The following is a 15,300-nucleotide window of genomic DNA, read 5'->3' on the forward strand; positions in this document are numbered from 1 at the left end:
AGCCATGTAAACTGCCGCAGGGGTTCTCAACCCTGTCCTGGGTACACACCAAGCCAGTCTGGTTTTCCAGATATCCACAATTTATATGCATGCGATACATTTGCATGCACTGCCTCCATGGTATGCAAATCTAGCTCATGCATATTCAGTGTGGGTACCCTGAAAACATGACTAGCTAGATGTGTCCCGAGGACTGGATTGAGAACCCCTGAGATGTTCAGCCCACAGTATTTTTATCAATAAAATAAGATGTTAGTGTCAGTTCATGCTATTTCTCTCAGTCCCTTGGAGATTTACTCTCTGCCTAATTTTTTTGGGAAACTTGATGGGAGACCTTAATTACCTACATCAAAAGCAATTACATCAGGTTATAGTCACCATTTAGCCGCCTTCTCCAGGGAGAAACTGACTTCAAACTAGTAATTAATTGCCAAATATATTCATTTCACACGTCATGGAGTGTTTTTACTGTTGGTTTCAAAAGCAGTATATGAAATTCAAGTGCAGACTGACACACGTTAAAACAAATTCTAAATAGTACTGTTAAGCAATGATAACCTTTAAAATTAGTATTGTGCAGGAACCTGTTATGTAATTATTGCTGACAACCTCACCTTATTAACTTTGATCAATTTGTTGAAATTTATTTTGAATGCTAGTATGTCCTGTCCTGTTTAGTTCCCATATCTTTCTGATTCTAGGAAAGCGGCATAGAGAGGTCAGGAGTAAGCTGCTTTTTAGTCGGTTTGCTGCTGAAATGAGAGGAGAAAGAAAACTTGATTGCCTAAAATCAGTGCAAGAGCTTGAATTTTTCCGATGACGTTACTGCTTTCACGTTTCAGTTTTGTGCTAATTATTGAGACATTTTCCCCTAGGGTATTACCATGTGATATCTATATGTATATTTTTATGTCTGGGCTCAAAGCTGTCAATTCCTTCTTATCCTTCCCCTTGATCCTCTGACCTTCAGAATATAAGGAACTCTGTTCATTAATCATAGATTGTTGCATGAATTGATAAATGAAGCTGTGCTTTTGTAATCTCTTTACAGGTGTCTTGCTGGATGTCAGGTGTGCCAGAACTTAATCAGGTAAGACCTTAGGCAGACTAGACGTTGACAGATAGCAGGAACTAGGGCATGCTGAGCTGCAAGATTTAGAAGGTGTTAGAATGCTTGCATGCTTCTCGTGTAAATGATATGCCACTGTAGTGAGAGCACACTTCAGTTTCCAGTAGGAAAGCTATTTAATTCCCTCCTTTTTTTGTGAAATAAAATATTTAAAAAGCAATGCATTTAGTAGGACTCAAACAATGAGGTGCTTATGTACATATCCTAAAAAGGCAGTGGAAACAGGAAGGTCTTTTAGGGAAAATTAGCCCAGCCTTCACCCAGGCAGTTTAGGCACTTGCACCAATTGCTCTGCATTCTCTAGTACAGGTTTTTAATTGTGGCCCCACATAGCTTCGCCCCTGCCTTGCAAGATCCCTCAAAAAGTACATTTTGTGCTGCTTATCCTAGAAATAAGCAGTGGATTTTCCCCAAGTCCATCTTAATAAAGGTCTATGGACTTTTCTTTTAGAAATCCATCCAAACTTTTTAAAAACCCTGCTAAGCTAAGTGCTTTTACTACATTCTCTGACAACGAATTTGAGTTTAATTACACATTAAGTGAATAAATATTTTCTCTGATTTGTTTTAAATTTACTACTTTGTAGCTTCATTGCGTGCCTCCTAGTCCTAGTATTTTTGGAAAGAGTAAACAAGCGATTCACGTCTACCTGTTCCACTCCACTCATTATTTTATAGACCTCTATCATATCTCCCCTCAGCCGCCTTTTCTGTAAGCTGAAGAGCCCTAGCCGCTTTAGCCTTTCCTCATAGGGAAGTCGTCCCATCCCCTTTATTATTTTCGCCGCCCTTCTCTATACCTTTTCTAATTCCACTATATCTTTTTTAAGATGCGGTGGCCAGAATTGAACACAGTATTCGAGGTACGGTCACACCATGGATTGATGCAAAGGCATTATAACTTCCTCTTTTTGTTTTCCATTCCTTTCCTAGTAATACCTAAATTCTATTTGCTTTCTTAGCTGCCGCCGCACACTGAGCAGAAGGTTTCAACGTATCATCAATGACGCCGCCTAGATCCCTTTCCTGGTTGGTGACACCTAATGTGGAACCTTGCATTACATAGCTATAATTTGGGTTCCTCTTTCCCACATGCATCATTTTGTGCTTGCTCACATTAAATGTCGTCTGCCATTTGGATGCCCAGTCTCATAAGGTTCTCTTGTAATTTTTCACAATCCTCTTGCAATTTAACAAATTTGAATAACTTTGTGTCATCAGCAGATTTAGTGCCCATTTTAGTAAGCCGCATAGGCGCCTACGTTCGCCGAACGCGTGCCAAGTTGGTGTTACTGCCCAGTTACTGTTTGGCCCTGGCGGTAATTTCAATTTTGGTGCGTGTCCACTATGCGTATCTGAAAAATAATTGATATTTTCTGGCGTGTGTAACGGATGCGTGCCAACTGGCATTTGAGGCACGTAGGTCATTACTGCCCAGATTCTTTACCGCTAGGTCTGTGGCTGGCGGTAAGGTCTCAGACCCAAAATGGACGCGCGTCAATTTTGATTTTGCTGGATGTCCATTTTTGTCCAAAAAAAGGCCTTTTTTACAGGTGCACTAAAAAATGGATCAGTGCGCCTACACTACTGTAAGCCATTTTCCAGTGCGCCTTTGTAAAAGCAAATGAGGACCTGTGCCTGATCTCCAAATCGTTGTATAATCTTCTCTCTCCCTCTTTCTATGCTAGCTGTACACGTGTAATCCTGAAAAATGTACTTCATTTCTTAATGTAAGTCTCATTGAACTCTTAGTGGGAATGCTGGTGACTAATAAAAAATAAAGTAACAAGTAATAATAATAATAATGATAAGTAATAGACTCCCAACTCTTGCAAGAGGTTTCCCAGGGACCGAGAATTACACACCACACCACCAGCATGTCCCCCCGTGGTATCTAGGGTGAGATTGAGCGAGGTATTGAAATCACCACCAAGGATTAATTTACCCACCCGAGAAAGGATCCGTTGAGGTGCTAAGATTGAAAAAAGAGATGTTCTACATTTGGGGCATAAACATTGGCCAACATAAAATCCACCATGCCCACCTACAAGTACACAAATAAAAAGCAGCCACCTAAGTCAGCCTTAACTTTAAGTATTTGAGCCTGCACATCCGTATGCACTAAAATAGCTACGCCACACTTTCTAGTTCCAATATGTTCAGAGGCACACAGGACAGTTGAATATTGACGGCAGCAAAGAAGCTTTTCATTCTCTGGTTTAAAATGAGTCTTCTGCAAAAAAAACAAAGGAGTTCAAGTGATGCAATTCCACATAGAGCTGCTGCTGCTTTACTGGAGAATTCAGGCCCTTCACATTAAGAGTCAAAATAGAAAGAGCAGACATTTAAAGGAAGAGAAAAATCGAAAACATAATTCCATTCTAGAAAAAGTACTACAGTGAAATCCTTCCATCTAAGCAAAGTATGCATTTTAAAAACAATCCCACCCTCCCCCTTCCCTACCCATACAGAAGAAAACCCAAAACCCTCCTTACCCCACAAAAGAGAACCAACCAACCAAATCCCCCACTAATGCATGAGGTCCACAGAGGTACATGAAGCACCCACCCAGAGTCCTCCATAGACCCCCTCCCACCACAGAAACCCACAAGTAACATATACATCCATCAATCATCATAGAAATAAAGTATCAATCACACATACCCCCCAAACACTCTTCTCAGTAATCAGCTACGCACAAGTGCCTACAGTCAAGTATATATATAAGGAGGAGTATAAAGAAAAGGACTTTTCTTTATACTCCTCCTTATATATATACCTTTCAAGAAAATGAACTGGTCACAATAAAATAAACCATTCAAATACAGAGAGATGATAAAATCTGAAACTACTCTAGACAGCTCAAGGTCCTGAAGACTTCTTGTGGCCTGCTTTATTCTTATCAGACACACGCTGCTACTGGAACACTTTCAACCAGGAACCGGGAAGCTGGTGTCAGTGCCACAAAGGAGGCACTGGTACAATTCGTACATCATGGAGAATTTTCTAGGCTTCCTCCAAAGAATGAACACAATGCTGCTTTCCAGCCACACCAAAGCAGAAACTGAATGTAAAGGCCTGCCGATACTTGATCTTTTCCTTATTCAAGCATTCCAAAATCGGCTTCATCTCAAGTTTCTTAGCCAAAGTATAGGAAGGGACATCCTGATACACCTGTACACAGGCATCAAGAAATTTTGATTCAGTTCCTTGTTTTGCCTTCTGCAAAATCTGTTCCTTAACAGAGTATTTAGAAAAACACAAAATGATATCACGGGAGCAGTTCTACACCCCAGATCTGAGGGTTCGATGTGCCCTCTCTATTTCCACAGGGCTCTGGAGTTCAGTATCTAAGAGCAACTGTCCACACAGTTCCTGCACAATCACTGAGACATTCTCAGTCCCATCAGGCTCTGGAACACCCTGGAACTGGAGATTCTTTCTGAGACCCCTGTTCTCTTAAGTCATCAAGCTTAAGTTGAAGAGCTGAAGTACAGCAGTTTGATCACACACCTGAGTAATAGCCTCTGCATGCTCATCCACTTTACTCTCAACATCTTCCAATCACACTCCCAGGTCCCTCATGTTAGCATGTACAATGTCAATCTTATCCAGAAACTCAGTCTACTTAGCCTTCAATTCCTGCCGCAAATTGCCCATACAGCATTTCAGCTCTCGAGCCAAGCCACGATCTGCTCCCACATCCTCATAGATGACTCAGCCTCAGAGTCGTGCAGGCTATAATGCGGCAGGGAATCATTGCACCGCAAGGCCTTACTGCAAGAGCAGGAAGCAGAGTGGCAAGGATCAATCAATTCAGTAACTTTGTGCCTGGAAAAGCCATTAGCTCTATACAAAATGCACAGAGGAAGGTAAGGAATCTAATTTAAGCTCACAATGACAGTTGATACAGTAAGTTTGTAGGTGAGGAGTGTGGAACCCTCAGATGAAGCGGCCATCCAAATTGATGATGTCACTTCCTCCGCGCCTGTGATAAGTTCAACAGCTATGTTTTGCATCAGCTGCAGATGTCAGATCTCCTTGGCATGAAGTCCCTTAAACAAGGTGTTGCAGTAATCAAGATGTGTAAGAACTAAGTAATGTATGAGAATACAAATCACCCTAAGCTCCAGGAGATTTTGGATGGAACGAATCTGTCACATTCTAAAGAAACATTTCCCAACTATACTCGCAGTGTGGGGCAGAATGTTAAATCAGCAAATCTACAAAACTCTTAGGGGTAGTCATTGATTCTAATAGGAATGGTGTTATCAGTAAAGGTAATAGAATCTAATGTATGGTTACTTTGTTTTGGGCAGAACAGAAGAGCAGTTGTTTTATTGGAATTTAGAAGCAAGTGGTCGTGAGAAATAATTTGGAGTTCAGTGTAGCAAGATGGGGATCTCTGGGATTTACAACACCTACAGTTTGAATGTTGTTAGTGTAAATGTACAGTGTCAGTTCCAATGACTGTATCAAAGTAGCAAGTGGTGTCAGAAAATTGTTGACTAAAACTGGGGCCAAGGGCGATCCTGTGGTTCCCAACAGTCCAGAGAAAAACTATGAGAGGTTTCATCTTGCCATAAAACAGGATAGCTCCTATGGGATAGATATGAGCAAAACCAAGGCCACGCTTTTCCAATTATACCAGTTTCACACAGTCTGGTAAACAGGAGGGTGTGGTCCACCAGGTCAAAAACTGATGAGAGATCAAGTGCTATAAGGATAACAGCTTTATCCTCATTCAAAACCATCTGCATAATAGTGTGCATACTTAGGAGAGCCATTTTGGTGTTGTAATGTCTTCAATGAATGTGCATGAGATAAACCTACATGAACTGCCTCCATTGTATCTCATGCATATTCATTGTTGGTATGCTGAAAACTTAGCTGGCTTGGTGTATCCGAGGGTAGAGAACCCCTGCTTTATAGAATAGGGTCCTACCATGTGCCCTGTTAAAGAATTGCCCTGCATATGTTAAATTTTCTCATAACAAAGCCGGGGCTCTAGTAAAAGTCATCTGTTTGTGCCATCTGATTGGCTAAATGGCTTTGAGCATTTTCCAAGAACTTTCTACCATATGAAAAAAATAAGTCCTTGCATTAAACGTTTAAGGCACAGTTATACACAGAAACAGGCTACCACATCACTGTGTGAAGGGATTTAGCAGTAGTTTGCCCGTTTCTGTGCATTAAACTGCATGTTACTGAATTTTTCTGTCAGGGGGCGTGGCATGGATGGAGAGTGGGCTTGTAAGCATTGAGCAGTATTCTCTTGCTAACACAGAGTTAATGTGGGATCATTTACTGCCACCTAACTAGGAGGCGCTAAGTGCTTCTGCATTAACTGGGAGCAGGTACCACATGTTAACCTGACCTGAAGTAAGAAATGGTTAGAATGCCCCTTTTTGATGCTGCAAGTTTTGGGTTTGCTGTATGTTAAAATCCTGTATTATATAGTACATTAAGCCCAAAACTTAACACATTGTAGTAGAAGGGCCCCATGATGTCCTACGTAGGAAAATTTCTATTCAGAGTTCAATGGCGGTTGACAATTCTACCAAATGTAAGCAAATTCAAACCCCTTTCAACTCTTAATATTCTTTTGTTTTGAAAGAGACATTTTTGAAAGTTGTAACTGAAAGTGCTTGTAGTGTATGTGAATGCATATGCTAGTGTTATCTGTGATACTGTAGAAACCCATGACAAGTGGATTATTTTAATTTTGAGATGCTGCTGTGGACGGTTGATTGGAGACCACACAAACTTAGATTACAGTTGGCCTGTCTACTTATCTACACAAGAGACAGAAGATGAAGAGTGGAATGTTCAGAAGCATACAAAGACAAGTCCCACAGATGCTTTTGGTACTATCAATTTCCAAGATGGAGATCACACCCATCATGCCAAGGTGAGTTCTGTTTCAGTGCTTTAAATTTTTTTTCCTAGACATAGGACAAAAGTGATCTCAAATACAGTAGAAATCCAAAAATCTGGATGCCGGAAATCCAGACCTCAAGAAATTGCGGTTTCTGGACCACCCATTTTGACCCTGTAGATATTTTAGATGGTTATGTTTCTAAGTTGGATGCTCCTGCCGCATGTTATTGCCCAATTCCTCAATGTAGTTTAGAACAGTCTCTACATTAGCAGCTCCTGTTCTAAAATATTAGTGGAACTTAAGGTATCCTGTCCTGAATGTCTCAATTTCAATTTGTATGTCTTTTCTAAAATGCCACTCTTAATGTGTTAAAATTTGTTTCAGTATATTAGAATCTCATATGACACCAAGTTGGATCAGCTGTTACGCCTGATGGTGAAAGAATGGCAGATGGAACTGCCGAAGCTGGTGATTTCTGTCCATGGAGGAATTCAGAGCTTTAAACTTCCTTCCAAGGTCAAACAGGTTTTCAGCAAAGGCTTGGTCAAAGCTGCTGAAACTACAGGAGCATGGATAGTGACTGAAGGCATCAACACTGGTACAGCGTTCATCTCTCTTCCTTCTCACGTATGCTGTGTTTCTGGTCTTTGCGCAGCGCAGTGTGTTTCTCGCTTTTCATTTATAATGGGCTGGATTCTATAAATGGCTGGATTCTAAAACTGGGTGCTGGGAAAGATCATCTCTAAGCACAATTCTATAAAGGGTGTAGATTCCCGTGTCCTAACATTTGCCCCAGACTTATGCTTGCTGAAACCTTGAGTAAATGCTGGCATCCAAGTTGGACACACTGACTCATCATTCTGTAACAGTGCACTTCACTCTTTGGAACGCTCCAGATATGCCCCATGCCCCTCCCATTGCCACTCCCCCTTTTTAGTTGCACTCTATGGGATTTGGGCGCCTGGCGTTATAGAATAGTGCACAGCCAGATGCACACACAAATCCCAATTGAAATAATTGGCTGTTAGTGTCCAGCTATTGCTCGCTAATGGCTCGTTAGCCAGTTAAGTTGTGCACATATCTCGGCATGCACCCAAAGTTGGGCACTCAAATCTGGGCGCCATATATAGAATCTGCGGGACAGTTTGTGGGTGTGAGATGCAGCAGCCTGTTTTTGTCCTTCAATGATCTCTGCTATCTCTCAACCGTCTCACAGAAGAGACGACCAGGATACTTCCACCAGCCTTAGGGCTGGAGGAACATATCCTCTGAGGCACATCCTAAACATCATTGTATTGAGAAAATATTTCTCAAATGTATATTCCACCTTTCTGTCCATAGCAGTTCACTGCTGATAACTGTAACAGTAGCTACCACCAATTGTCATCTCTCCTCCACCAACTATCAAGAAAGTGGTAGACCATACAATAGATAATAATACAAAACAACAAAAACCAACTCTACCCTACAGTCAAGCTCTTCACTCCCAAAGACACCCTCCCTCAGGCCCTACTGAGAGATTCCCATTTTTATAGGGACTAAGAGCAGGAGTGATCCCTAATTGATCCTGTGTTCTCAGGCGCCAGGTTCAAAATGGTGCTGATTGATCCCTAGCAGTAGTCCCTATACACCAGGAAACCTCCCAGTAGGTCCTGGGGGATGCCTTCTGGTTGGATGGGGGCTTTACTGGAGGTGAGAGATGCCTTTGTAAAGGGGCTAAAGGCAGGAGTAATCTCCAGTCTTTCCTGTCCCCTCCAGTTCTGGGTTCAAAATGGAGTTGGTTGACCCCTAGCAACAGTCCCTAAACACCACTAAAACCCTTGTAGGTCTTGGGAGAGATGCCTTCAGGGGGGAAGTGAAGAGCATGACTGGGGTGGGGGGGGGGGCAGAAAGGCGTACACCAGTACCTTTCCACTGGCCTCTTTAAGTTGGCTTTCTGGAGTATGTTTGCAGCCTGATGCTCCAGGGGGAAAAAATAACACAGTCTGCATGGTTGATTTCAAGCTGCATTATTCATTTACCATGGGATTTATTAACCTGCAGTAGTGAGTTACCATAGGTTAGCAACTTTCATGGCATATTAAACTGTGGTAAAATGCTGTATTTTACCTTAGCTTAGTAACTAGCCTCTTTACCCCTTAATGGCTGGATCAAGAGGAGGACTGTTGCCTCAGTGACTGAGATAAAGTGCTCTATGATGGCATTTAAAATTAGGGAAGAAATCTGTAGGCAGCTGCAGGTGAAGGGTCACAGCACCAGATCCCAGGCCCATTTTCCAAATGAAATAGAAGCAGGAACATTCTGCTGGGCATTCATTTTCTTCCTAACAAATAACACCAGGAAACTTGCTAAAAGTTGCCCAATATTTAAATTTGACCCTTATCATATCAATGTCATAAGTAGATGCACCCAAACATATGTAGACTGTTTATCTGAGATGCTGTATTAAAGTATAACAAATGGGAGACACATTAATAATAATCCTGTTAATTTGTGGTAAAGAAATCAGGTGCAAGGCAGGTGACCTTTCTCTTTTAATGCTGAATATCTCGTTAGGGGTTTCCAAGCATGTGGGTAACGCCTTGAAAGTCCATGCCTGCCATTGCCCAAGAAAAATCTGTGCAATTGGAATTCCTCCTTGGGGAGTTATTGAGAACCAGAAGGACCTGGTTGGAAAAGATGTGAGTAAAATATATATCTATTTCTATATCTATATATATAAATATTTTGTTTCCCATTGCGTCTAAAAGCTAAATTTGAGGACTGGGCACAATTTTGTATTTCTACAGAATTTCTCCGTTTTCAGAAGTTGCAAGAGCTAATATCCTGTGCCAAAGATGCACTCTTTCATATCAGTAGATGCAAACTGACTTGCACTTAATTGGGTAATTTTATAAGTGACTTATGCATGTAGAACAGCTTTCTGCATGTCTGAGTTGTTTTTTTATAACATTGCCCTGGAGGATATACACATATAATACTGCTACTGAAAAACAGGCGCATACTTTTGTATCATTCTTGGGGGTGGAGTATAGGCAGATTGTTGGCAGGATCAGTATTTACACATGTATGTTTTTAATTACATGCATATGCAGAGATTCTTATCAGCTCATGCACACAACTTTATACCTACCTTGGAGCAGGAGTAAATTTGTGCAAAATCATTTGGCATTATTGGAGATGAATCTAGGATCCAGTTGTATAAAGGTACATGTGTGTTGCCTTTATAAAATACAGTAAAATATGGTAGAATAATATTTACGAAGGGAACTAATAGGATCCAATATACAACCTCCCACCAAACAATAGTTTGCATCAGTCAGATCATCAGAAGATGACTGTGGCTACATAATCCAGCACAGATATTCTTTTTTTGTTACATTTGTACCCTGTGCTTTCCCACTCATGGCAGGCTCAATGTGGCTTACGTGGGGCAATGGAGGGTTAAGTGACTTGCCCAGAGTCACAAGGAGCTGCCTGTGCCTGCAGTGGGAATTGAACTACAACTCTTCATATATCCATTTTCAATGTTTTCTTGTTATCATATAACTTAGAAAAAGGTTTCATCTCTTCAAGAAATTATTTCAGAACTACTTATCTGAGGAATATATTAATAATCAGTGATGTCATGACGTCATGTTTTGTTGTGGCGCGTCAGAGTGAAGGCTCCTGCAACAATTCAGAAAAGACGGTTGATATCTGACACCTCTCAGCTACCCTTCTGCTGACAACTCTCAGCTACTGTTCTGGCATTCAGTATCTCTCTCTTTTACAGTAAATCAAAAATGGTAATGTTTATTCACACCTGTTTCATGGTCACCAGATCTATTCATTCCATTCAAACAAGAGTCATCCATTCCAGACCCCAGAGTCCAACTCAAAAAATCCATCTTTGCTTGCTATAATTTAAAGATGAATGAAGAGATGAAATATTTTTATAAGTTAAAAATATGGAGAGTTGATGTGAGAAAATCTCTGTGGGATTATATGGCCACATTCACCTTCTGATGAAGTGATCGATGTAAACTATTATTTGATGGGTATTGTGTCTTTATAAAGTACCTTTCTTTACTTTTCTTTATAAAATACACTTTCTTCACTTTTCCCTTTGGTCATCCTCTTATAAAATACTCCCAACCGAGCTAATGTTGCTTGATTCTGAAATGTGACCCTTAGGTTTGATATATTTAGAAAAGAAAGGCCAACCTCAAAATGCAAGTGGGCAGGGTATGTAATGGAGTAATGACACATTATTCCCCAAATTCTATAAAAAGCGCTAAAAATTGCATGCATGATTTAATTGAATATCAAGCCAATTAGCACTGATAATTGAAATCTTAACAAGCAATTATTGGTGCTAATTTGATTTAATCAAAATTTATGTGCAGGTCCAAAAAGGGGGCATGGGCATGGGAGGGTCATGGGCAGATCAGGGGCAATCCTTTAATTATGAGAGTTGTTATAGAATAAAGGGGATATGCACCTAATTTAGGCATGGATATTTACACCAAGGTTTCGTTGGTGTAAATGGTCGTGCCTAAAGTGCTACTTTATAATTAGTGCCTAACTCTGTTTATAGAATAGCACAAAGGGCTATTTTTTTTTGGTGATGATTTTTTAGGCATCATTGATACAATTTAGTCCTGTATCATTTGACAGGATATATTTGTGGCCCAGGTGTGTTTGTTTATTCCACACTTGATATATACTGCCTTTCTGTAGATACAATCAAAGCGGTTTTACATATGTACTATTTCTGCAGGTACTTTCTGTCCATAATGGGCTCACAATCTAAGGTTATTTGTACCTGGGGCAATGGAAGGTTAAGAGGTCCTTTTACCAAGCTGTGGGAAAAAGAGCCCTGTGGTAGTTCCAGGTTAGTGTGTGGTAAGCCCACTTTGGGCTTACTGACGCTTTGCAAAAAGGCCCCTAAGTGACTTGCCTAGGGTCACAAGGAGCTGCAGTGGGAATTGAATCCAGTTCCCCAGGATCTCAACCCACTGACTAGCCATTAGGTCCTTAACTGTGCAGGCTATAAAAAAATAGTTTTATTTATTTGAGTTTTCTTGAATTATGTGAAAAAAATTGGATTAGTACCCCATGCAGTCTTTTAAAAACTTTTTTTCTATGATGCAGGAAATGATTTTTCAGTTTGTCCTGCTAGCATTCCATAATGTTTGATTTGTGTTAAATCCAACTCCTGCTCATTTTCATTAGTGAACTTCACTCAAAATAAAAAAAGGGGAACACTTCAGCAATCAAATATGTGTAACAAAACCACAAGAACTGAAGCTGAAGGAGAAATCTCTTCTAGACAGCAATCAATCAATCTAACATATGAAAATTGTTGTTAAGGAGGAAAAAGACCTCAAACGTCAAGCCTATGACACCTTCAATGTCTCACATTGGGCTTGTACTGACTCCAGTCTTATCATTGGTCATAAAAAAACGCCTTAATGTGTTTTTTATTCATTCATATGCACAAAATCATTTAAATCTTCAAAAGAATTTTCAAACCATCTACAAAAAATAATAAAGCAAGCACTTAGCTTCAAATATAGGTCCCAATGGGGATCTCCGTTTCACTTTCACAATCTTTCTCAGGGGAACTAAGGACCCTGCTTACTAAGCTGCACTCTAGACTCGCTAATGTTTTAGCATGTGCTAAAAATTAGCATGCGCTAATGATAGAGACACCCATTATATTCCTATGGGTGTCTGTAGCATTAGCGAATGCTAAAAGGTTTGCGCGCCTGCAGCATGGCTTAGTAAACAGGGCCCTAAGTGCAAATGCTTGCTAAGCTCCAGAAATCAATTAGGCAGTCAAACTCATATCTGCAAAGTACAGCAAAAATACAAATTAGTGCTCACTTTACCAGTCTTAACGCCTCGCAGCTCCTTGTGACTCTGGGCAAGTCACTTGCCCCTGGTACAAAATAAGAACCTGAATATATGTAAACCACTTTGAATGTAGTTGCAAAAACCTCAGAAAGGCGGTATATCAAGTCCCATTTCCCCTTTCCCTTTCACTGGAAAATGGAGCCGTATGAATGCAGGACGCCAACATACTCCCTGAACAGGAAGCAGAACCTCACTCTTTTCATTCTAATTGTAGTGATGCCAAGGCATTGAGGGAAACCAATAAGAGGCTCTGTCTGTTCAAAAAAATGCTGTCTATTCGATATGGGAATTAAGACCCATAGAGGGGCATAATCGAACGCGAACGCCCATCTCCATGGGCGTCTATGTCCGAAAACGGGTACATAAAGAAGCGGGACAGACCGTATTTTCAAAAAATGGGCGTCCATCTTTTGTTTCGAAAATACGGTTTGAATGGACCAAATGCCCATGGATTTGGTCCTTTCTGAGCTGGGCGGTTGTTTTTTTTTTGTGATAATGGAAAATAAAAACGCCCAGCTCAGAAACGTCCTAATCCAAGCCATTTGGTCGTGGGAGGGACAAATGTACAACACTGCCATAGCTCTTAGGGGTGAAGGGGGCAACTACATGTGGGTACAGTGGGTTTCAGAGGCCTCCCATTTACCACCACAAGTGGTACAGGTGGGGGGGGGATGGGCCTGGGTCTGCCTGCCTGAAGTGCACTGCAGTACCCTACACCCACTACAGTGCATTGCTGATGTGACTCTGCAGTACCCTTAATAGAAAAGGTGTCACACTCACCCAAGACCCACATCAGAACCAGGGAAAGGCAGTCAGAGGATAGAACACATTCTGCTGTCATTGAGGTGGGTACGGAATTTGAGGCTGGCATACAGGCTGGGAAAAAAAGTTTGTAAAGTGGGTTTCTTTTGGTGGGAGGGGGTTAGTGACCACTCGGGGAGTCAGGGCAGGTGATCCCCGATTCCCTCCAGTGGTCATCTGGTCAGTTGGGGCACTTTTTTGAGACTTGTTCGTGAAAAAAAAGGGTCCAAAAAAAGTGACCCAAAATCATGGTAAAAACGCCTTTTTTTTTGATTAGCACCTAAAGATGCCCATCTCTGCTCGGCCGATAACCCTGCCCCAGTCCCGCCTTCACCATGCCTCTGACATGCCCCCATCAACTTTATTCGTTCCCGCGATGGAGTGCAGTTGAAGACGCCCAAAATCGGCTTTCGATTATACCGATTTGGGCACCCGCGAGAGAAAGATGTCCATCTCCCAATTTAGGTCGGAATATAGACGTTTTTCTCTTTCGATTGTAGAATGTGGATCCAACATTGTTCACGCTGGATCAAAATCTTATTACGGTCTCCTCGTATGTCTCCAGAGGGGGCAATTCAGAGGCGTCACTTGGGCAGTCTTACGGAATGAATGTCTCCAGCCCATAACAAACAGCAAAACAGGTTTTCTGTGGTGGGTAAAAAAAGTGCAGAATTAGACCTAATATAAAAATGTCTGGGGTAAGAGCAAAGTTGTCTTTTGACCCATTTGCAAATTGGTATTGTTGGAGAGTGGAAGAATTGTCAGTTTGAGAGAAAGTTGAGAGTTGCTGAGTACTGTGTTACCATTTCTGTTTGCCCTAGTCTGAACCTTGTCACCCTTACATTCCCAGACTTGCCTCCTCTGTCTCACTTTCTCAGCTTCTTGCCCGCCCCCGCTAGCCCCCCCCCCCCCTAGCACCAACTACCTCTTTCTCTGTATCACCCAACACTCACTGTCCCCAAGCCCACATACCTTTTATTATACCCCCTTACCTGTTTGGTGTCTCTCTATTCTTGTTGCTGTGTTGCTGCTTTGTGTGTGTGAGGACTGTTGGTTGTGATAAGAATGGAGTCTAACAGATGCTGACACTATGAGACATTGAAGGTGTCGTAGCCTTGACTTTTGAGGTCTTTTTCCTCCTTAACAACAATTTTCATAGGTTGATTGATTGCTGTCTAGAAGATATTTTTAGGTCATGTGGTTTTGTTACACATTTTCAGTAGTGGACAGTTCTTGGCCTTTGAATTTTTGTTTTCTAATAAGTCCAAAACTTACATTCTTGCATTTTTTTTTCATATTTAAAAAACAGAAATGAAGCATTTTAAACATGAAAATCATCTATGTATTATTATCAGTGTTTCTAAGTTGGTCCCGCAGTACCTCTTAACCAGTCTGGCTTTCAGTATACTCACAAGGAATTTGCTCTCCCTCCATAGCATATAGATCTATCTCATGCATATTCATTGTGGATACTCTGAAAATCAGATTGTTCTAAGGGGTATTATGAAATGATTTCTCTCAAATATTGCATAGCAATACAGAGTGAAGGGGTGTTTGGTCTATTGTGTTTCATCTTTTTTTTTTCAAC

General features: G+C 41.1%; 1 protein-coding gene across 2 annotated transcripts in view; it reads left to right on the forward strand.

The window, feature by feature from the left end:
* Nucleotides 1–15,300, forward strand: part of LOC115463328 (transient receptor potential cation channel subfamily M member 6-like) — a 107,409-nt gene that overhangs the window by 14,529 nt on the left and 77,580 nt on the right. For both annotated transcript variants that reach the window (XM_030193731.1, XM_030193732.1), the window contains exons 3-6: nt 1,052–1,090; nt 6,860–7,040; nt 7,395–7,608; nt 9,567–9,691. In XM_030193731.1, coding sequence (XP_030049591.1) covers nt 1,052–1,090; nt 6,860–7,040; nt 7,395–7,608; nt 9,567–9,691 — 559 coding nt within the window. The remainder of the gene's footprint in view (nt 1–1,051; nt 1,091–6,859; nt 7,041–7,394; nt 7,609–9,566; nt 9,692–15,300) is intronic.

Source organism: Microcaecilia unicolor, chromosome 2 (assembly GCF_901765095.1).
Source record: "Microcaecilia unicolor chromosome 2, aMicUni1.1, whole genome shotgun sequence".
NCBI lineage: Eukaryota > Metazoa > Chordata > Amphibia > Gymnophiona > Siphonopidae > Microcaecilia > Microcaecilia unicolor.